This window comes from Schistocerca nitens, chromosome 5 (assembly GCF_023898315.1).
Source record: "Schistocerca nitens isolate TAMUIC-IGC-003100 chromosome 5, iqSchNite1.1, whole genome shotgun sequence".
NCBI lineage: Eukaryota > Metazoa > Arthropoda > Insecta > Orthoptera > Acrididae > Schistocerca > Schistocerca nitens.
This window is the reverse complement of record NC_064618.1, coordinates 459,836,733-459,858,979: the sequence shown is the minus strand read 5'-3', so window position 1 is coordinate 459,858,979 and position 22,247 is coordinate 459,836,733. Positions and strand designations below refer to the sequence as shown.

At 42.1% G+C, this 22,247-nt stretch overlaps 1 protein-coding gene across 1 annotated transcript in view; it reads left to right on the top strand.

Moving 5' to 3' along the window:
* The first annotated feature begins 317 nt into the window (after positions 1-317).
* The window catches only part of LOC126259782 (bestrophin-4), a 568,776-nt gene continuing 546,846 nt past the window's right edge, over positions 318-22,247 (top strand). Inside the window, exon 1 of the mRNA XM_049956790.1 lies at positions 318-448. Within this exon, the coding sequence (XP_049812747.1) occupies positions 378-448 (71 nt within the window). The 5' untranslated portion in view covers positions 318-377. The remainder of the gene's footprint in view (positions 449-22,247) is intronic.

Here is a 22,247-nt window from a genome sequence, read left to right as displayed (position 1 = left end):
CATATATGTAGACAACATCGCAGAACCATTTCATGTGTACCCGTAATAGCAAACTACCCCTCTACCAGAAGTAACAGTAGAACTCTCTGAGGTGTTCACCATATAACTGCGGTCGTGTATAACACTATCGTCCCCTAAATTTGAAGGTGCATGTGGCCGAGCTTTTGCGTACGCTGTAGCAATGACGTCTTCGCTCTGCCGGCGCCAACACCACCGCCTGCACTGTGCGTTCCCCTAGTCCCGGCGCAGGCGCACGCAAGGTCGCAGATTCGCGGCTCGGCCGCTAGATAGTGCTGGCGGCGCAGCCCCTCGCCCCACTTGGCGGGCCGGCGGAGTTGCGGCCAGTCTTACTGTGATCTGTGTTCTGTGTGCCTGCCATGACGATCTCCTACTCCGCCGAAGTCGCCAACAGTTCCAAATTCGGCTGCTTCTGGAGGATACTTTGCAAGTAAGTGCTGCCGCCGCCACTGCCAGCGCGGCAGCCCGCCGTGCTGACCCCGATACTGCGCTCTGCCCGAGCGCTTTTCTTTCTTTTTTTTTGACAATTGCCTTTAGCTGGAGACGCGTCTCTGGGGGATGCTTCCTGGCTTCGCTTCAGCACCGGACAGTGACAGCGGCGTCCAATACCTAACACAGTGCCCCGACTAAGAAGAAGAGAAAAAAGTGCATTTTGTGACTACGTTTCGACAATGGCGTGCTCGTAGCATATGCTTGTGTAACGTGCCGTATAATTAAATCACCCATTGCCACTTACTGTACTAGCGTTAATCCAGCGTGGTATTAGTACGCGGACGAAATAGTTTCACTCTCCCCTTACACTTTCTTTTTCTTTTGCCGCTGCTGAGCGAGTGTTATTAATATCTTTGCTGGTAGCTCGACGCGCTGCAAGGCAACTACCAGTTGCAAAAATGCCTCGTGACGTCACACAGTTCGCCTTTCACTCGAGTCGGGGCGCAACCGGCGCAATGTTGTCTTGCTCTTTTCGCTTTCGGCATCATAACAGTCGCGCGACTCCGACAGTGAAATCATTTCAGGACCTCGGCCGAAGGAATATTAGCGCTGTGCGCCCTCGAATTGGCTCGCGCCAAACAAACTAAAAAGGTTCTTTAAGGTGCAGCAGCAAACCTTGGTATAATCTGCTGTTGCATGAGTGCTGTCAGAAATTCAGACCAGACACTATCTGTGGCATTATGTGACCTTGCATGTCCTTCACGAAATTCCTAGTGCATATTATCTGTATCTAAGGGACACGGAGGCTACAAGGAAGTCTGGGTATACAGAACTCGCAAGGCAAGCGATGTTGGCAGGTTTGCGGCTGGAGTCCTTGTCAGCTGAGTCGCTTTACTTTCGAGGTTGACGGCACTGGCCTACAGCTGTTACGCCGTCTTCGCTCTGAAGCGATTTTGTCGTGGACCACATATTAGTCGTTAGCTCCATGGTGGACGTGCTTTCACACCATTTTTTTTCTATCGATCGAAGTTGCAAAATCGTTCCAAAAGGTTCAGCATGAGCCAGTAAACGCCGAAATTTTGAGATGAATCCTCGGCCGCCTTTCGTCGTGATCGCAGTGTTCACATTTTTTCTCGGAGGATAAAAAGTGGGCAATAATAGTTCCCATGGTGTATCAAATAGTTTAGTAGTGAGCGACTGGTTAAAGTAACAGGCGGTTGCAATTGTTTCTTTGTTTATTTTTAGTTCTTTGTTGCTAACTTTATTCACTATAGTGTCGAATACTATTCATACCGCAAAAATAATTCACCATAAACGTTTTTGCCCTTTTGTAATTAGTTATTGTTATTCATCACAGTTTGTTTACATACATCCATATTAACAAGCTGATGGAATGTATTTTGAGCTTTGAAGAATTTCCCTCCTTTAATAAGAATTTGTTCGAATTCCAATTTTATTGTTGGCTTTTGTTTTGTCTACATCCTCCAAGATAAACAATCTTAACTTAGGTTCTTGTGGGTATTTCTAGGTCTCTGCAAAAAGAGCAAGAAGCATTAGTCATATCATAATTTCGGAACCACATCAATCAGAACGTTTTACTATGAATTATGTGGAATATCTGTTTAGATAACTACATATAAAAATACGGTCGTGTTACTACGTTAGACTGCAAGTATTCAGATATTTAGATCACACATTAATTCACACAACTGTAGAAATTTGGAAAAATGTGACGCGAAAGCGTAAACTTTCAGTAGCAAATCTGGTAAATAAAACAACTTTTGGAAGGATATGATACAATCGCCCAGCAATCGATGACTAATTTATGCACCACAATAGACAAATAGGTATATTTTAGCAAATATAAATATTCGAACAATGGCCAGTTACGAATGCACTTTGTTTTCTTAGCTTATGCGTGTCTATGAAATGTTCGCCTGTCAACTCAGTAAACGCGTGGCACAATTAATTCTTCTAATATTTTCCACACACTCGTGAAGCACTTCAGTAATATTTAAATCCTGCATTCTCCGCACTTTGGCAACGAAGTAATGTTGGAATAATTTCGAAATGTTTTTGTGTCGCGATGTAAATTTTTAACAACAAAAAATGGTTGTTTTTGATAATATTTCTACGAAAAAATCGGAGACACTGAAGGCGCAGTGACTTAGCCGACAGTAAGGTCTGTGCATCGTAAACTATTACTGTGGATTTTGGTGGTTTGGTAACATGACAACAATGAAACAGTGATTCGCTCTTTCTTTTTTTATATTTTAGTGGTCTGTTTTCCATCTGCTTCTTATACATAATCTGCACGAGTAAGTGTGTCCACACTCAAATGCAGAACAGGTCTAGCAAAGACATTTTTCCAGAGTAAATCATTTGCTCCCGTATAATGAAAAAGTTGTGCCACATAGAAATTTTCTTGTCTCACAGTGCTCATCAATAACTGAAGGTGACAATTTCATGTGCGCACCGAACTGCAGATTAGCAATACGTATTTCCATATCTTCTTAGCGGAGCCTCGTTACAAAGTCACCATCTTACCTTAAATCTTTTTTTCAGTTCTAGTATGCTTTCAAGAAGAGAACAAATTCATGATGATGTGGAACTTTTCCATACATGCTATGATCAATTAATACAAATTGCATTACAGTCCGTAAGTGTTGTAAGTATCCAGCCAGTTTCTTCTGCGTTGGCAATAGGGTATAATAATTTTCCGACATACGTTTGTACTCTGTTTTTTCCAACGACAGATGAGCGCATTTATGTTGTGCAGCAATCAGGTCTTTGTATTGTTAGATTGTTTCTGACATTTCGAAGGTGTGGAATGTAAGAGAGTTTATTATCATGTCACAGCACTGACCATCAGAGACTTATCTTACACACTTTACCACAACGCTCGTCGTGGTATTGCAGTTGCACGTTAATTAAACCATTCTCTGAAATATCAACTCGTGCAGATCGGAGGATGCACGTCACCATACAGAGTACGACACACTACAGCTAGTTAGTTATTTGTTAATCACCATCGTAACTGATGTGAGGAACTGTTAAAAATTGCGTTGTGTAGTGGGTTTTTAATGTCATTGAAATACACACGCTTCAGTTTTGCTGGCGCGTAACATTCTCAGTACTGAGTTAAGTATATATGTGATCACTTGGCAGATGCATTCTCGCGATTCTACTTTCACTCATGCAACATGAAGCAATACAAAAAGACGACTGGTTTCTTCTTTCTGTGACAATCCTGTTTCTTAACATTAGTATCGGTAACCGATAGGAGCCGCCAGGAACTCAAAAAGTTCGCGAAGCTCCGATTAATCTGACGAGGTAAACAGGTCGTCGCTTACGAAATTTTCTCCGCGTGACGTCACATGGTCCTTGGCCATTGACTGAAGTATTCTACGCGGAGGTCCGGGTGTCGATCTCCGGAGCCTGACGTCACTACCAAAGTCCGTGTTCCTGCTATTCACGTCATTCCTCCGCATAGTGGTTACGAGCCTTAATGAGACACTTGATACTTTTGTCCCGAGACGGCAAATAATGTAAATCTGCCTACATTGACGGCAAGCTGATGGATATAACCAAGCAAAGACTTCAAGGGATAACTTGTTCGCTGTGTATCAGTCTCGAGAAACAATTTCTGTTCACCCCTTTCTTTCCTCGACGAATCTTAGAAACATGAATCCTCAAAGGGAGCAGAAATGACTTTGTAAGAAAATGTAAGTGCTTTCGCTTCCTCTATGAATACGCCGAACTGAAGCAGATGATACTGTGGTCAAGATTTAGTACTTATAATGAAGAACAGCGCGTTATAAACTCCTTGTAGTCACTCGGCGTTAGTTTCTTAGTTGTTTCCCTAAACCAGATCAGGTAAAGCCTTCGAGAGTTCCTTTTAGAATTGGTCGATTTTTCCCCTCTTCGTTGTCCAACTGAGCTAGTACTCCGTCGCTAATGACCTTGTCGTCGATATGACATTGTTCGATATTATTCCTTCCTCGTTGGTCAATGTTTTTTTCGTGTCCTTGTAAAACAGGGAAAGTTTCTGTAATTCGAGCGCTTCTAATTTCGGAGAACTAATGCCAGACTTCCCTATGTCAGTTACGTTGATACACAAGATGTTAACTGACTCATAAATATTGCTAGGAAGACAGACACCTCGTCTCTGATTAGAAGTTAGAAAAAGTTAACGTTAGTATACGTAAATATAAATATAGCAATTGTATTCGACCACATGAATGTGTAGTACGAACTTACGATATTTTCAGTATGATTAGAAACATGAAAAATGTATGTTTACAGATTGCAGTCAGTCAGTCAGTCAGTCTGGATGTCCCGTCATAGAGCACATCCTGTAGCATTATAATAGTAAAAAGAAGAAAATAGGTTGCAAATTCCTTTTTTTTCTATATTTCCTTCTTTCCTTCTTTCTTTACTTCTCTTCAGTATTTGAAATGTTCCACTTACGACGACAACATAGTGGCGTAATAGCCCAAGGTAGACGGTTATATTTTATATTTAAAATAACATTTTAAAATAGTGAACAGACGTTTGATTGTCTCAAAAGATTTATTTAAAGTTATTTTATTAATAAAATTTGTCAATACCTACTGCTTTAAACTATGATTTAGATCCAGATTAATTAATGTGATTATCAATGTGTGGACAGTTTCTAACTGTATCCTACATCGGATGGTGAATGATACGTTACCTGTCTAGCTATTGCCTCTCCAGTATTTTCCATTTTTTATGTAATTTCAGACGTACACAGTGAACAGTCATAAGTGAATATCGTTCTGTGTATGCTGTACGTTTTCTTGGTTGTGGTTGTACACTGCTCAGCTTCATTATATAGGCTGTTTCACAGTGCCTATTACAAGGTTATAGACGTTGTAGAGGGAACTTAGTAGATAAAGTTTTCATGAGGAATCCATGCCCGCGTGTGTATTGTTTACATGTAAAGTAAGTTTGAAGATCGGATGTCTGTGAAACATACCGCGTCACGGAACGCACACATCGGAGACAATGAGCTCTAACCCGTGTACTCTACAGGAGCACATGATATGGTCAGTGCTTAGAATCCTCGTCATTCTACCTGACGAAAGCTGTCCTATTTTCAAAGTCGACAGTGCGACGCGTCCGTTGAGCACAACCGTCAACACGTCTATTTGCGAATGTACCAGTTTCTGGCAGCCATTGTTGTACTCGGACGAAAACTGTGTCCGATGACATAATTACAGAAGAAACCAAAGGCGATGCCTCTCTTCTCAGTTTGTATGCGTACCATGAAGCGGAAGATTTAAAGTGGTCCTATCCTGGAACTCATTTTACATCCAAACGGTACGTTGGTTCCTTAATAAAAGTACCTAGAAGCCTGTAATAATAAATTGTGTGCAACGCCCTGTTACAGCAATGCTGAACCTTTCAGTTGCTCCGCTTAGGAATTGCTCTCCGTGTGACGTCTCATGGTCCTTGACCATTGCCTGGAGTATTCCTCATCTCCGCATCACACACAGCCGGTTAAAGATCAGATTACGTCGTTTCGTGATGTACAAGTTTCAATCTGTTGTGGATACTGACTCCATCACGAATCACTTATGTCATTAAACGAAGTCGAGGAGCATTAGTAACGAATGGGCTATAATCAGGCGACTGCATGATCAACAGGGCTTCGTCAGGTGTACAGGATGGATAAGAAAGCGATAGTTAATAGTATAGTCATTTTCAGCGGAATAATTATACTTATTCGATAAGATTTATGGAAGAAGAAAATTAAATCAACTTCAGCTTGCACACTTTTCTAGACGTTTAGATCAAGTGACTACAAATAAAAGTCTAGACCACCTCTTCAGGAGTAAATTTCCGAGCTGCAAACTCGTTTTAGCGGTTACTGTTTTATTATGATCATTTTGTCGTTAATTGTGAGCGTAGGAAAAAACATCTTCTAGTGAGGAGTTGTTACGTTTCTAGATTTACTCACCGTACCTAAAAGTACTTACGAACAACGTGTCTGTGTTCAAAGTTGCCATTCTGTATTGATACCGCGCTTGGGAAGGATGATTATTTACTTCTATGAGAGCTGTGGTTATGTCTCGTTTCATTATTTTCTGTTCCTGGGATACTGTAACGTCTCAAAACGAATCTGTGTAGATTGTTCCCTAAAAAGTTAGTCTGTAAGAGCGTCTACTATATAAAACGTCTCAACGTTTATATGACACACTCCCTCGATTCAAACAAATTTGTGGACATTCCCTATGTCTACTCTTACATGCTTAATGACCCATATTCCACCATACTTCTGTACTTTTTAAAGTATAGGACGAACAAGTGGTGTATAAGCAGTAGTTTTCATAGCTTAACTGTGGTTTCCCAACACCATGCCAATGAATCAAAGTCCATTTCATACTACAACGCTTTGTTACCATTTCAGACTGTTGTGTGATATTACAAACTGCGGTTATCTTTCACGTGTAATCATAGGCTATAAGGTCATTTAAATTTCTGTTCTCGTAGGTGTATTTGTCGCAAGGCGCATTAACACAAGCAAAAAAGAAGTCGCCTACGGTCTTTTTAAAGAAACTTTCTCAGCGTAAGGAATATACAGGTATGGTAAACGTAGATCAGGGAAAACAGACCGGGATATGTACAGCTTTTCTTCTTGAGACCAGTCGAGAGTCGAAGCCACCTCATGAATTCATTTGACTTCTCTGTGAGGTCGTGGTGTTCTCGTGGGCAGAGCGTTAGAATGCGGCCGTTCAGGTCCCAGGTTCAGTCCTCAGTAGGAGCGGCAAAGTTTCCTCGTTCCAGTCCCTCCAAGACGGCTCCAGGTCCACCCAACGTGCTGTCAGACTACCAGGGATCTCTCCTGGGGGTAAAAAGCGGCGAAGCGTTTAGCTTGCCAATGTCTCCCTCACTCTACTTGCACTCAGGCCAGAGGCCCGTTCACGGATTGAGCGAAGCGTACTTCACTTTTTCTTACTATGTACATAAAGCTGAATCCTGTCACCGCTCGCACCTCTGGCAATGTTAATATGAAAAATGCTCAGTTGCGGTGTGATGAATGTCTTGGGTAGGTCAGTTAGGAGAAAGGTAAAGCAATGAGGTGTTCAGATGAATGTGCATGTTGATCACAGCTTTACCCTATAAAGCTCAGAAAGACAGAGTACAGCACTGGTACATATTGTGCCCTCACTCGTCCAGTGACAGATCAAGACGTGGTTTTTTATTGTTTGGAGAAGGGATTAAGTTTCCTAGCTTGCCACCCTGATTCAGTTTTTCCGTTGCTCTAGATGAATTAACTGGGGCGAAAGCTATGATAGTTTCTGGAAAACATGTATTGTCGATTATTTCGCACCGCACTTGCTCAGTGCCAGCTTATGCTGCGCCTCTCTAATGTTCTCGAGGCCGACTGTTCGCTGAACGGCCCCATAGCCTGCAATCGGTCGGTCACCTCGGCACCCCCACATACGAGAGATTTGCCAAGCAATTTCAATCAGTATTACGAACTTCATTGTTTTGCTATGGAAAATGAGCTACTGTGTTTAGCAGCTTTGCAGTTGATTTTCGCATCCCCATGAATACTCACAAAACATTATTTAAAATAAACGAAAATTATAATTTATTAAACTTGCTTTGAAACGCTTTTCTTGGGAACTATAGGTTACTTTACAGAATATATTACTCTTTCACCGACGCCAAATGGGTTGTGCACGTCTTTCCAGTGTGCCAGTATAATTCGTTTTACGTTTATTAGTCCTCGGGTACTTTTTGTTCATTAGTCTTCCAGTTTAACTTCAAGTAGTTACACAATTTACTCGACGTTTCTATAAAGAGATTTTCAAAACCAGCTCTACTGATTTTTTTTAATGTAACCTTTGTCATAAACTGTATGAAAAAGACTTAGATTACATAGACTGACAAGGGACTTGAGTATAACTGTATAATAGATTTGCACTGAACATTTAAATTAGTGTCCCCTTAACAACACAGTACAGCAGCTACATATGTCATTCTGTTTAGAAATTAAAATCTTTAATAATGTGCATACTTGTTTCATAAATAACCCAAAATCAGAAGGTGGAGAGCTTTGTGTCGCGACTATTACTGTGAATTTCCCATCAATTCTATTTCCACAGCACAAGATTAAAAATGCTAATCACTGTAAAATTAGATGGTGTATTTTGTATTACTTGTTGATACTTTGCTATTTATTTCCGAATGTGTGGCGATTTCCGAGTGTGTGTAGGTCGGAACCTAAGAGGACAGCTTAAATTGCTTCCAGTGAAAAGATGAGCAATAACTTTCATATTTTTAATTTTCACAAATACGAGACGTATTTTTTAAGTAAGTACCGTTTTGAAATTAAAAAAAGACGTGCTAAGATACCACAATGATTTTATTTTTACATGAAAGCCGTACCTTAATCTACTTTTCTACATAATTTCCGTCAATATTGAGGCACTTGTCATAACGTTGTACCAGTTTTTGAATACCCTCCCCATAGAAGTCTGCCGAGTGACTTGTTAACCACTGCATCACCACTGTTTTGACTTCGTCATCGTCTTGAAGACGCTGACCGCCCAGGTGTTTCTTCAAGTGGAGGAACAGATGGTAGTCACTGGGCGCAAGATCGGGGCTGCACGGAGGATGATTTCGAGTTTCCCATCGAAAAGATGTGATGAGATCTTTGGTCTGATTCGCCACATGCGGACGGGCATTGTCTTGCTGCAAAACGATGCCCTTGCTCAACTTCCATGGACTGTTGCTTTGATTCTGGTGTGACGTAGGTTACCCATGTTTCATCGCCCGTAACAATTTGGCTTAAGAAATCATCACCGTCGTTGTGGTACCACTCAAGGAAAGTCAATGCACTGTCTATACGTTTGGTTTTGTGCACATCCGTCAACATTTTGGGTACCCAACGTGCGCACAATTTTCGGTAATTCAAGTGCTCGGTCACAATGCCATACAAAACACTACGAAAAACATTAGGAATGTCATCCCGCAAGGAGGAAATCGTAAAGCGTCTGTTTTCTCTCACCTTATTGTCCACTTCCTGCACCAAACTTTCATTAACGACCGAAGGACGCCCACTCTGTTGTTCATCATGCACATTTGTGCGGCCATCTTTAAATGCTCTCACCCACTTTCTTACCATTCCATCCCTCATAATGTTTTCTCCGTAAATTGCACAGATCTCACGATGAATATCGATCGCTTTTAGGCCTTTAGCACTAAGAAATCTTATAACAGCCCGTACTTCACAGTCGGCGGGACTCACGATTATCGGAGGCATCTTAAACACTCAGTACACAACATAAACAAGTAATAATCAGCCTGTAATGGCGTCAGTGCGTAGATTAAGGTACAAGCTTTCATGTAAAAATATAATTATTGAGCTATCTTAGCACGTATTTTTTAATTTCATATCGGTACTTACTTAAAAAACACGCCTCGTATTTCGCACGTTGAGCTACCACAAACATATTTCTGTGAAGAGTTCTCGTTAAAACTGCGAGATTCTCCTTTCACCAACACATCCATAAACATCAACTCGGAGCTGTAGCGATGGACAAATCGATAGCCTCGTTTCTGGTCGCCGTCACAGAGCCACTGCGTCACGATTACGTCAGTTCCTGCTAAAACAAAAAAAAAGTGTGAAACGTACTCGATCCCTGATAACTAGCCAGGCAGCCCTATTGCGTGCATTAATCGCACGAGATCCATCAGTTTGCCTGGGATTTCCATGCGATCAGCAATCAGCAGTCGATCTCTGCGTTGCGTTCTACGAAGCGATCGGTCGCACGTCGACGGATCGTTGCGATCGTCGCTCGTGTGTTAGTCCCTTAAGCTCTGACATTCCTTCCCTTTCTACCCGTCGTGTAGTAAATACCCCTTGACCTGAAGGATGAACCTTGAGAGCTGTCAGGGGTAGCTCTGACGGCACAAAGGAAGTTCATTAGCGACCTCCTGGCCAAAACGAGCTCATCTGTCAGGGCGACCTGTACCTGGGGTTTCGCAGACACCGGTCTGGGCTGTCCACACGGACGTGGGCGGCTCACGGTCAACAGCTCCCGGTGAGGTCTGCGAACCAGCTGTTGCTACCGCCGCTGCTGCTGGCACTGCCGCTGCTAGCGAGAGTGGTCCAGCGCCGGCGTTAACACCCAGATCCTATGCATCATGTCGTTTCACGAGTGGTGCCGCCTTCCCAGTGACTTCAGTGTTCAGTTCTGGTCTGCTTTTTCCTGTAATACCCGAAAATATTAAGGCTAATTTTTTTCGTCGATGCATTTATAGGACAAGAGCTAACAAACCCGACACTGCGTGGCTATTCGTTTTCTCAATTTTCTATTAGAAACGGAAACAAAAAATGAACTGTGTTCGCAGTGTAATACCGAAAAAATTTCATTTCTATATATTTGTGAAAACACCTTCGAAATTGTGAAACAGTCGTACAAAGGAATATGCATAAACCACAAATGTAAAAGCACAGCTGCCTCGCGTGTCTACAATACGATTTTGTAAACGTGTCTATGGCAACTACCGGGTGACCAAAAAGTCAGTATAAATTTAAAAACTCAATAAACCACGGAATAATGTAGATAGAGAGGTAAAAATTGACACACATGCTTGGAATAACATGGGGTTTTATTAGAACAAAAAAAAAAAGTGTCAAAGTATTGCTAGACGCGTGAGAGATCCCTTGCGCGCGTCGTTTGGTGATAATCGTGTTCTCAGCCGCCACTTTCGTCATGCTTAACCTCCCAGGTCCCCAGACCTCAGTCCGTGCGATTATTGGCTTTGTGGTTACCTGAAGTCGCAAGTGTATCGTGATCGACCGACATCTCTAGGGATGCTGAAAGGCAACATCCGACGCCAGTGCCTCACCATAACTCCGGAAATGCTTTACAGTGCTGTTCACAACATTATTCCTCGACTACAGCTATTGTTGAGGAATGATGGTGGTCATATTGAGCATTTCCTGTAAAGAACATCATCTTTGCTTTGTCTTACTTTGTTATGCTAATTATTGCTATTCTGATCAGATGAAGCGCCATCTGGCGGACATTTTTTGAACGTTTGTATTTTTTGGTTCTAATAAAACCCCATGTCATTCCAAGCATGTGTGTCAATTTGTACCTCTCTATCTACATTATTCCGTGATTTAAAATGGTTCAAATGGCTCTGAGCACTATGGGACTCAACTGCTGAGGTCATTAGTCCCCTAGAACTTAGAACTAGTTAAACCTAACTAACCTAAGGACATCACACACATCCATGCCCGAGGCAGGATTCGAACCTGCGACCGTAGCGGTCTCGCGGTTCGAGACTGCAGCGCCAGAACCGCGCGGCCACTTCGGCCGGCTTCCGTGATTTATTCAGTTTTCAAATTTATACTGACTTTTTGATCGCCCGGTACTTTACATAGCTGTATGGAGGCTGTTGTCTTCGCGTACAGCCGTCTGCGCTTCGCAATTGAAAGCTGTCAAAAGTGCTACTAGATATCAGGGATTTCGAAGTTGACTCGACTGCAGGAGTGTCTCAGTAGCAAAGAATAAATGTATTAAAACTACTGCATGATGCGGCGTTTTTTCCGCGCATCTCAGCGTTTATGACGTCATATCTCTTGAACTATGTAGAACGATGTATTTGTGTAAGTAAATTCAGCGGCATATGTGGATACTGTCTGCGAAGTATGTTGCAAATAGAGTTATTAGCAAGAAGTAATAAATGTAAACATCATGCATGATGCAGCAGTAAATATGATTACGGTGCTGATCGGTTTCGACTGCTGAGCAATCACAGAACTCCATCACGCCTGTTGGAAGGTAACGTGTCACAACCACAGCACCTACTTGACATAATCCGATTACGTAATGAAGACAATTTTAACAAAAATGCTAGAAATTGGAAATTTCTTATACTTTTAAGTAGCGAGCAACAATTAAAAGGGACACAAGTCTGAATGTGCTTCGCTGCTAATTTCTCCCGCTATCAGTCGAAGACATTCTTTGTGGTAAGATGCCGGATGCCGCCTGTGAAATATGGCGGTTCATATTCCAGTTTTCCATGTTCCCTGTACCGCATCGCATAAGGAAAATGGTGGGATAGTACCTTTGAAAAGGTGCAGCAGGTAACTTTCCCCATCCTTCCCAAATACGAGCTCGTGTTCTGTCTCAAACGACTACGTCCGTTCATGTGACTCGACAACCTAACCTTCCTTCCTTTCGAACATGTTCACTTTAAGTCAGTGTCTTCCTCATTACCCGCAGCAGTCGGTTGGTTCTAAATTTCATCTGAAAATGGTATCGTCTTCTGTAATCAGTGAGGAATAACAGCAAAGTAAAATTTAATTTACTGCCGAGTGGACGGGACCTCTTTGTTATTTTTACACCTAACATGATTGTAAACCTGCTCTAGCTCATTTTTATCCTTCAAATATTATAGCTGCATCTTAGAGCGTTTTTAAACATCACAGCACTTAAGATATTACACGTTCGCATTTTCTATCTTGAACTAACAAGCTTGAACGAACACAAAGGGCCCCTTCGTGACAATAAGAAGCAGCCACAGAGAGAGAGGTGGCGTGTTTGTACAGACACTGGACGCGTTTTAGGAACAAGCAGGACTCTAATCGACGACATTACATTAGGAATAAGAATTCCCTGGGTTCCCTAAATTACTGGGGATATTAGGTTTCGATTAATTTAAGTATTTTTTCTATTACCTAATGTCTCTTCGCAGTTATCATCCTTGCACCTGTATTCGTCAGTCCAGCTTCTATGATTGTCCTTTTTCGAAATATTCATTCCTCTTCAACTGAACTGCATACTCTGTGGTATTCCTTATTGCAATATCTATATCCTCAGAGAACTTCAAACGTATCTTACCATTTCGCAGTACCTCAGTGGCCGTCTTCTTTGCCTGTCGATTCTTTCGTGAGAGTCTATTAAACATCAGCTTACTCTTGACCATTACTACTATGTGGCCTGAGTCTATAACTGCTCCTTGGTAAGCCTTACAATCCAACATCTGATTTCGGAATCTGTCTCACCATGATTCAATCCATCTGGAATCTTTCAGTACGTCCAGCCAGTTTTCAAGTACACACCCTTCCTTTTGTGAATTTTGAAGAGTATTTGTTATTACTAGTTGAAATTAATTTCAGAATGTAATTAATCACACTCCTCTACCATTCCTATTACCGAGCCCCTACTCTCCCGAAACTCTTTCTTCTATTCCTTCCCAAAACATCATGTTTCCAGTGGTCCATAGCCATTAAATTATTAAATTATTTCATATACTGAATTACCCGTTCATTACCCTCACATACTTTCTCCAGTTCTTTATCCTCTTCTTGATATTGTTGGTTTGCTATCGATCTGGTGAGAACAGCATCATCACTGAACTCTTCGCAGTAACTCACTCTGCTGACCTACTTTCCTGTTCATAACGGATCCTAATCCCGTTATTATATTTTCTGTCGCTGTTGATATTACCTTACATTCGTTTGACTAGAAATCCTTATCTTCTTTCTATATTATTGAACTGCCCTCCACCATGTCTTAACCGAGCTTTTACATTTCACTTTCAGGATTTTTTTAGCTTCTCTACCATGTCCAAACTTCTAACATACAACTCTCTGCCTTGTAGTTAACCATTTCGTTGCTTATTCAACCTTTTTCTCGTCATTGTCTTCCCTTGGTTGTCCCTTTCCCGAGATGCAAACAAGGGATTAAGCCGGAATCTTTTGCCGATGATGAGATCAACATGACACTTTTTCAGTTACAAGCCGCAAGCCCGCCGCCCCCCCCCCCCCTCCGCTCCACACACACACACACATACACACACACGCTGCGTGCCTTTAAAGTAGCGATTTCCATTGTCATCTGCATCTTCCTGCCGCGATGATCATTGCTCGTCCCTCAGAGTCGTGCGGGAAGCTCACAACCCCACTGCTCTGAAATGTCTCTTCTCCACACACACCCCCCCCCCCCCCCCCCCGCCCTCTTTTACAAGGCCGTTGGCAAAATGAGCATGATCCCTTACACTTGAGATCCAGTGCTGAGTACGTATCCGGAACGCAAGAAGTTTTTATTACCAGTCAGAGGCTACCCCTAGATGACAGGCCCACCATGGATACAGGCTGAATACAAACCATAGCGCACTCTTTTTTTATCTGCCGTTACAACTGGATTTTCTGCTTTCAAACGAGAACAGCGCTAAGCCGTCCAGCTTCACCAAAACAGCAGAAACTTACGCGGTATCAGTTGCGCGATAATGTAATGGGACGTCCATTGCAGTTGTAGCATTACAGTAAAATATTAAAAATTGGAATACTGGAGAAGCTTTCAGCCACCCTGCCTATGCAGCGGCGAACAGACCGTTGCAGCTACCACTGCGGGTGTGCATGCAGTGGCGCAGAGTGGCGATGTCGCAACTTCGGGGCTGCGGAATGCGCGGACTGCGGTAGGCTCGGTCTGTGCCAGCCGTCGGCGACCGTACGGGTGTTTACGCACCGCAAGGCAAACTGGCACTTGCCTGACAATGGCGGGGCCCTCAAACTCGTTACCACCACTTTGTGGCAGCTTCCCATTTTCACCGTTACACAATGAATCTCTTCCAACTAAAGATCTATTCACAAGGGAAGATTAGGGTTTGGCGTCGACAGCGAGGACATTAGTGACTGAGCAAAGCTTGAAATAAACAAGGAGAGTGAATGAAACCGGCCGCGTCCTTTCCAAGTGACCAATCCCGGCGTCTGCTTCGAGCCGTCTGTGGAAAGCGCGGGGAATCTTAAGCTGGCCGGATGGGAATTTTGAGACCGCTCCTCGTGAATGGCAGTCAATTACCATTGCGCTACCTCGTTCCGTGGATTGTTACCTGTAAATCGATGCACTTTATTTCAAATCAGACTTCAGAAACACATCAGAATTGAAAAGTTTTTGCAATTTTTCAGTGCTCGTGGAACCGCCTCTGTGGCGGATGCCATGCAGTGGCACTCGACTTGGAAGTAATAGATTCGGATCCTGGTGCCGGAAGACGTTTTCGTCGCAAGTATCTGACCAGTAGTGGGAGGAGATATGATGGTGTAGGGTTCCGTATCACTTGAATTCGCGTCAGTGTCCTCGGTTACATTTAAGGAAATTCGAAACACACAATTGCAACAGTATTCATTACGACCGGTTTCGGTCATCGTCACGGTATCTGTGCGAACAAACAGGTGCGGGTTCGAGTCCCAGTCCGGCCCACAGTCTTAATTTTCCGGGAAGTTTCGGATCGGTGCACGCTCCGCTGTAGAGTGAAAATTCATTCTGGAAACAATCCCTCAGGCAGGGACTAAGCCATATACCGCAATGTCCTTTTTTTTCCAGGATGCTACTCCTACAACTTGCGCCTATTCAGGCTGTTTTAGTTTTATTTCTAGACCATGCCCTCTTAGACAAATTATAGACTTAGGTATATCTTCTGAAGAAGGCTCGATTATTTGGGCTGAAATCTGGGTAAAGGTTGGTTTCATTACCGCAATCGAAGCTGATAGTTTCTTATATATTACGCAGGAGAACTTAGGCGAAATTTGAAAGGTAGGAGATGTACTGGCGGAAGTAAAGCTGTGAGGCTGGGTCATGAGTCGCAGTTGAATAGCTCAGCCATAGACCACTTGCACGCGAAAGTCAAGGTCCCAGGCTCGAGTCCTGGTCAGGCACACATCGTTAATCTGCCAGGAAGTTTCAAACAAAGCACAACTTACAAAACTATACCATAAAGTTTTTAATTTATACAAAATATTTTGTAAGTTTTAGAACAATTTTCATCGCGCTAAAAACAGAAGGAATAGAAGTAACATTACTGAAAACATGTTAAAAAAATGAAGTTATAAGACCTTCTGATAAATTGAAAGCGCGATAAACCAACGTCACGTAGCTAAAAGTTGATAGCCAGAAGTGATGTGGCCTATAATGAAATGAGTACACGCTCAGACTAGTTAAACTTGAATACGAGGCACAAACATCCGTTCTTAGTGTGTCCATGTAAAGCAATGTTGAAGTGCCATTTTGTAATGTTATGTTTGTTTATGCAGATTCCGTGATGGTGGTAAATGACTGAAAACGGTCATAATATAGTAAATATTCATGCAGAAGCGTGCCATGAATTTCCTTAAATAATGATCGAACAGTTGTTGGTATTCGCCTCGTCAAAATAATCTTAAACCATAGATCACATTCCAGATTTCCGATTAGGGGTGTCAGTTCACGAGTAAACCTACACTCAGAGCGACAGCAGACGCTACTGCCACTAGCAAAACGAACAAAAGACGAACGCTCCCCGAAACAGCGAAACAAAACACACGAAATGGCGAGATGACAGTGATGCTTTTCAACACGGAAACGTGAATATATTTAGTGCAGTAAAAGTGGTGTGTGCAAAAACCCATCATATACATGTGGAAGAAGAAGAAATATGAGGTAAACTACAGCCCGCATCTCGTGGTCGTGCGGTAGCGTTCTCGCTTCCCACGCCCGGGTTCCCGGGTTCGATTCCCGGCGGGGTCAGGGATTTTCTCTGCCTCGTGATGGCTGGGTGTTGTGTGCTGTCCTTAGGTTAGTTAGGTTTAAGTAGTTCTAAGTTCTAGGGGACTTATGACCACAGCAGTTGAGTCCCATAGTGCTCAGAGCCATTTGAACAATTTTTTTTTAAGTAAACGACAAAAAATCGTGAGTAACGAAAAGAATAAAAACTTTTTATATTAGTAAGGAAAGTGTGCGAACTGTACGCTTCCACTGAAAACAAAATGGTTAGAAAACCATATTGTTAGAGTGACCACAGAAGATGCTTTAGAATAAAGCGGAACGCGCCTGGTCTTAATAAGCCTTATATTACAGATGCAAAGACGGTAATTAACCTACACAAGTTGTATATGTGCAACTGCGGCAAAAGAGGCCGGAAAACAAAAGACAACATGCATAGTAACCATACTCGTTGATGATACGCACGTAGGTGGATGGATGGATGGATGGATGGATGGATGGATGGATGGATGGATGGATGGATGGATGAGCTGCTTCATGCACACATGATGTACGTTCAGATGTACTGTACATTGTTTCCTCATTATGTGCCTGATGATGAAGCTTTGTGGCTTAGAAGTCAATTACAGTGAAAGTGGGAAATAATGAGTTCAGATGTTTGGACGTAAGAATCTAAAATGGAAAAGTAGTATGTATTTTCCACAGTGAAAAAGTGTAACAACTGGCGTAACCACCTCATCCACAACACTGTAACCTTAAAGGTCTTATTTAATTCTGGGTAGAAAATTTATTAAAATGCGTCATTAGTCAATTTGTCCTCCAAATGTACTATTTTTTGTCTGTAATGCAGCTTTTTTAAACTAACATCACGGACATAAAAAGAAAAAAAATAATAGCCCAACGTATTGCTGTGGTGTTGTCCACGGGATTGTGCGCTTCGTAACTGGATAACCAGCCACAAATTAAGTTATTTCAATTGTACTTTGCGGTATAATGAGGCAAACTATGTTCTTCACCCTGTTAAGCCTGTGGGGAAATTCAGTATTAAAGTAAGACTGCAGAAGTACATGCACAATCTGCAGCTCGCTGTAGGTAACAAACGAACGAGCAACTAAATTCGTTGCAGCTTACTAGACGTGGCATTTAATGGGCCCAGTAAGAACACAGTCTAAGGATGATAGATGTGTTTACAGGCTACACACAGCAGCTATAGCAGTCTGCTAATGGTGTATACGTATCTCACTGCTAGATCTGTGTCTCCCATAACTGGCTGACTTCTCCCGGACGGCCGGATGGGCACCGCAGCATTAAGAGATTTTTTTAAAAAAAAAAAAAGCTTCGGTAGACTGCTTGTTGGAAATAAGTGCAACATCAAAATGAGATACTGTCGAGTAGTATTAAATATAGTATTTATTTAAACCAAGTAGCCTCATGGAAATGAGTTCGTTCTTTGAATCTTCCACAGCATTTGCCAAGTGTGGCCAGTTCTTCTTCCTTCCCTTCCGCCAAGTCAGCACAGTCTCCGCCTACGACTCCCTGTGCCCTGGCAACCTCATTCCAGGACCTGATAAGGACAGTGTGGGAGCCACTTAGCGCAGCCGATTACATCGCTCCAAAGCGAGGTTTTGCTTGTTTGCTCTTCGCCCTTCGCGGGATATAATAGCATTGTGCCATTCGCGTAATAGCCCTTTCGTCACCGAACACAGCGCCGTGCATTATCGAACGAATTACGAGAAAATGGAAAACTCTGGTATACTGCGACCAAAACGTGCAAAATATCTTTCTTCGGCAAAATTCCTGCAGCAAGAGTTTAGCCGCATAACTCCTTTGGACGTTGGTAATTTGTAGCTACACGTTTTGTACAAAGGGGTTGCCATAAGAGGAGCAGCACAAAAATTGGAGAAAAAGAAAATCGGGTTAAAGAGGTCGTTGGTTTAGTGGTTACCGAGCGATTCTTTCACTGATAGAGAAGCATCTACATCCATGCGCTGTAGGTCACCCATTGCGTAAGTGTAGGATACATATTACACTACTACCACACCCCACCCTTTCTATATATTGATTCCGCCGCTAGAAGAGCGACTGTTGTTTAGTCTATGAAGCCTCAAATTTCTCTGAATTTACAGATGTGCTCATTTTTGTGAGACATACATGCAAGGCAATAATCTTACTCGGTTCTTTGGTAATTTATTAATTAAATTGTCTGTGTTGCGTAACATTGATTTTGTAGCATAGTCTGCTTAGCTGAGTGGTAACGCGCTTGTCTCCCGTGCAGCGAGCTTGGCTTCGATCTCCAGCCGGCTTGGAGATTTTCTCCGCTCGTGGACTGGGTGTTGTCATCATCATTTCATCCTCATTACCGGCACACAAGTCGCCCAATGTGGCGTCGACTGAAATAAGACTTGCATTTGGCGGCCGAACCCGAATGGGGCCTCCCGGCCAACAGTGCCAGACGATCATTTTATATCATTTGCAACTGGATTTCGATACACAAATACTTCAGCAGAGTAATTCTCCAATTCTAATACACTTTAAAGAAGTGCATACTTCACTGCCACTACAGAAAGCGGGGCCGTACTCTGAATAAATAGGGAGGCTGGAGCAATCGTAAAAGATGATACCGATTGATATGAGAGCATATTTTAAAACAACAAACTATTACTGTAAATATTTTAACCATAAATTTTACAGCGAAAAACTGTTCTCACTTTTTCCTTTCAAATGTGACTTCATTCTGGTTAAAGACATAAGCCACAAATAAGCACAAGAATGTCACGCCATTCAGGCCACACGCAAAAGTCCTCTATTTTCTCTTGGCGCCTCATGGAGGTTATATTATGGCAAAGTCATTGTTTCTGCAACTGCTGGTTGTGAAGTAGCTAATTAACAGGTAATAAAGGTTTCAGAAGAAGGCCGTTGGTGGTGGAGTTTGAGCAACATGAATTACTGTAAGGTCTGACTATTGCGTGATGTCAGGGCACCATTCGTTCCAGGACTGTGTTTAATTAGTGAGTTCAAGTGCAGCGATAATTGCTTATTAAAGACACACATTTATAGCTTGTGTATTCACTGCTACATTCGATACATATAATTTATTTCACTAATACTACATGACAACCTTTCCAACTCACGAGAGCACTTACGACAATATCTCCAGTTTCCCTGCCTCGACATAGTTTACTGTGGAAATTTCTAAGGAAGAACCTATAGCTTCCTGCAAATCTCTGAAATATGAGAATGATTTAGCGTCCAGTTAAGTGTCCATAAATATCACACGTAGCAAAATAATTGTTGGTCTCTTAAAATATCGCGTTGAGATTATGAAATAGTGATATTATCGAATCTTCCAACCCTCCCTCCCCTTTTCTTTTGCAGGAAATGACTGAAGCCGGGTGAAGGGTGAGGGAGATATGAACATTTTTGTAGTCGACAGTTTTGTAGTGAATTTTTTACTTGAATTCTATGGTCTTCTGCATGACCTTTTCTTACTCTACTGACTTGTCAGAGAAATGAACAGGTTGTGTTGAGGAGATGGCGCAGTCAAAACACTAGTCTATTTTTCAGACGGTGACGATTAGTTTGCAGTGACAAGTTTCTATTACTCTTCGTTCTTATTGTGCTTTTCCTTATCCGTTTATTTGTCCATAACTAACAGTATGTCCTATTTTTGTTTTACACATTTGTGTCCATTGTTCCGCCGTATTCATTTAACTCATCTTTATTGTAATGTAGAGAATAACCTGCGTTTCTGTCAATACATTATTCAAGATGCAATGTTATGCATCACATCTGACGAAATATTAGGACATAGGGAGAGAGTAAGGTAAAAAAATTGTCAAGCCACAGATACTTTGTAGGGGTATGTGAAATTACTCTGCGTCTTCACTTGAAATAAATTATGTAGAACACAAAATGGTATTTCTCGTTCTTGAGTCACGTTGTCGTTGTAGGAGAGCAATGAAGTCGCCACTCTTGTCACTTTATTCTCTTATGAATCTTACTGTGAAGAGAGAGTCATAATTTGAAAATAACACGAGGAAGAAAAATGGCCTCCAATATTAGTAAGTATATCTTCCTCTTTCAGATAGAGAAGGAAAGTCTGTGGCCACAGAAATATCTCAACAAAAACATCTGATTTTCCTCCCACACCCTGTTGTTTAGATGAATGTGCTGGCAGAAGTGGAATAGTTTCAGAAATAAATTGAAAACATTTCTATTAGACAACCCCTCCTATTTTATAAACGAATTTTTGAATAGATAATAGCTGCGTGCTGTTGGGTTACGTTTGTTATATTTTTGTGATTGGGCGTAAAGTATAAATCAAATTATATAAAAATACACTTGTCATATTTTCGCACTGAAAATGTAGGTTGTTTGTTAACTTCCTGACACGTTCCACACCATAGCAATTTCACGCAAGTATGATACACGGAACACGCATGTAAGTAATAAACTAACTGATCACAGGAAAATGTTCAATCTTTTTTTTCACTTCTAGGTAATTATCATACTGCTGATTTTTCGGTGGTGTTAGCTGCAATCGTAAACATTAGCTTAAATAATTTTTACTGTTTTCATGATTCAGTGTATACACATAACCAACAGTTTCTAGTAATATGAAGGCTCCAGAAGCATTTTACTGTACGCAGTTTTGTTGTTTAGCTCGGATGCTATCTAACCGACATGCAGGCGTTTGTACATAGGACCCAAACTGTCACATCAGTCGACGACTTTGGAATCTTATCCGAACGAGGAGGCGCTGTGATTAAGGTGGTGGACTCGCATTCGGGAGGGCCGAGGTTCAAATCCCAATTCGGCTACCCGTATTTGAATCTAGCGTGAGATTCCTAAATCACTGTAGGCAAATGCTGAGATTGATTCCTTGAGTAGACTGTGACCAGTTTCCTTCCCGATTTTCTTCAACTGAGTTATTGGAAATGATGAAATGTCTATTATAATTGTGTGCGGTACATGACTATAAACGCCGTTTGTAAAGAAAAATTATGGATTTCTTCACGTAGCTATGTAATCTAGAAGACAGGGGTGAAGTTCCGTGAAGGAGAAGAACGAATGCGTGCATAGGCCACGAGTGGTCGCTGCTTTCGTCGTTCGTGGCGCGGCCCACGAGAAATACGGGTCCAGCAACGAAGTCGTGAAGTCACACTAGTTATCTTGTACCGCCATAGCTCCCCGAAAGCTCGGCTCTATGCAGGACCCACGGGCAATCAATACGTCAATGAGAAGGTACCCGCTAAAAATCTTAAC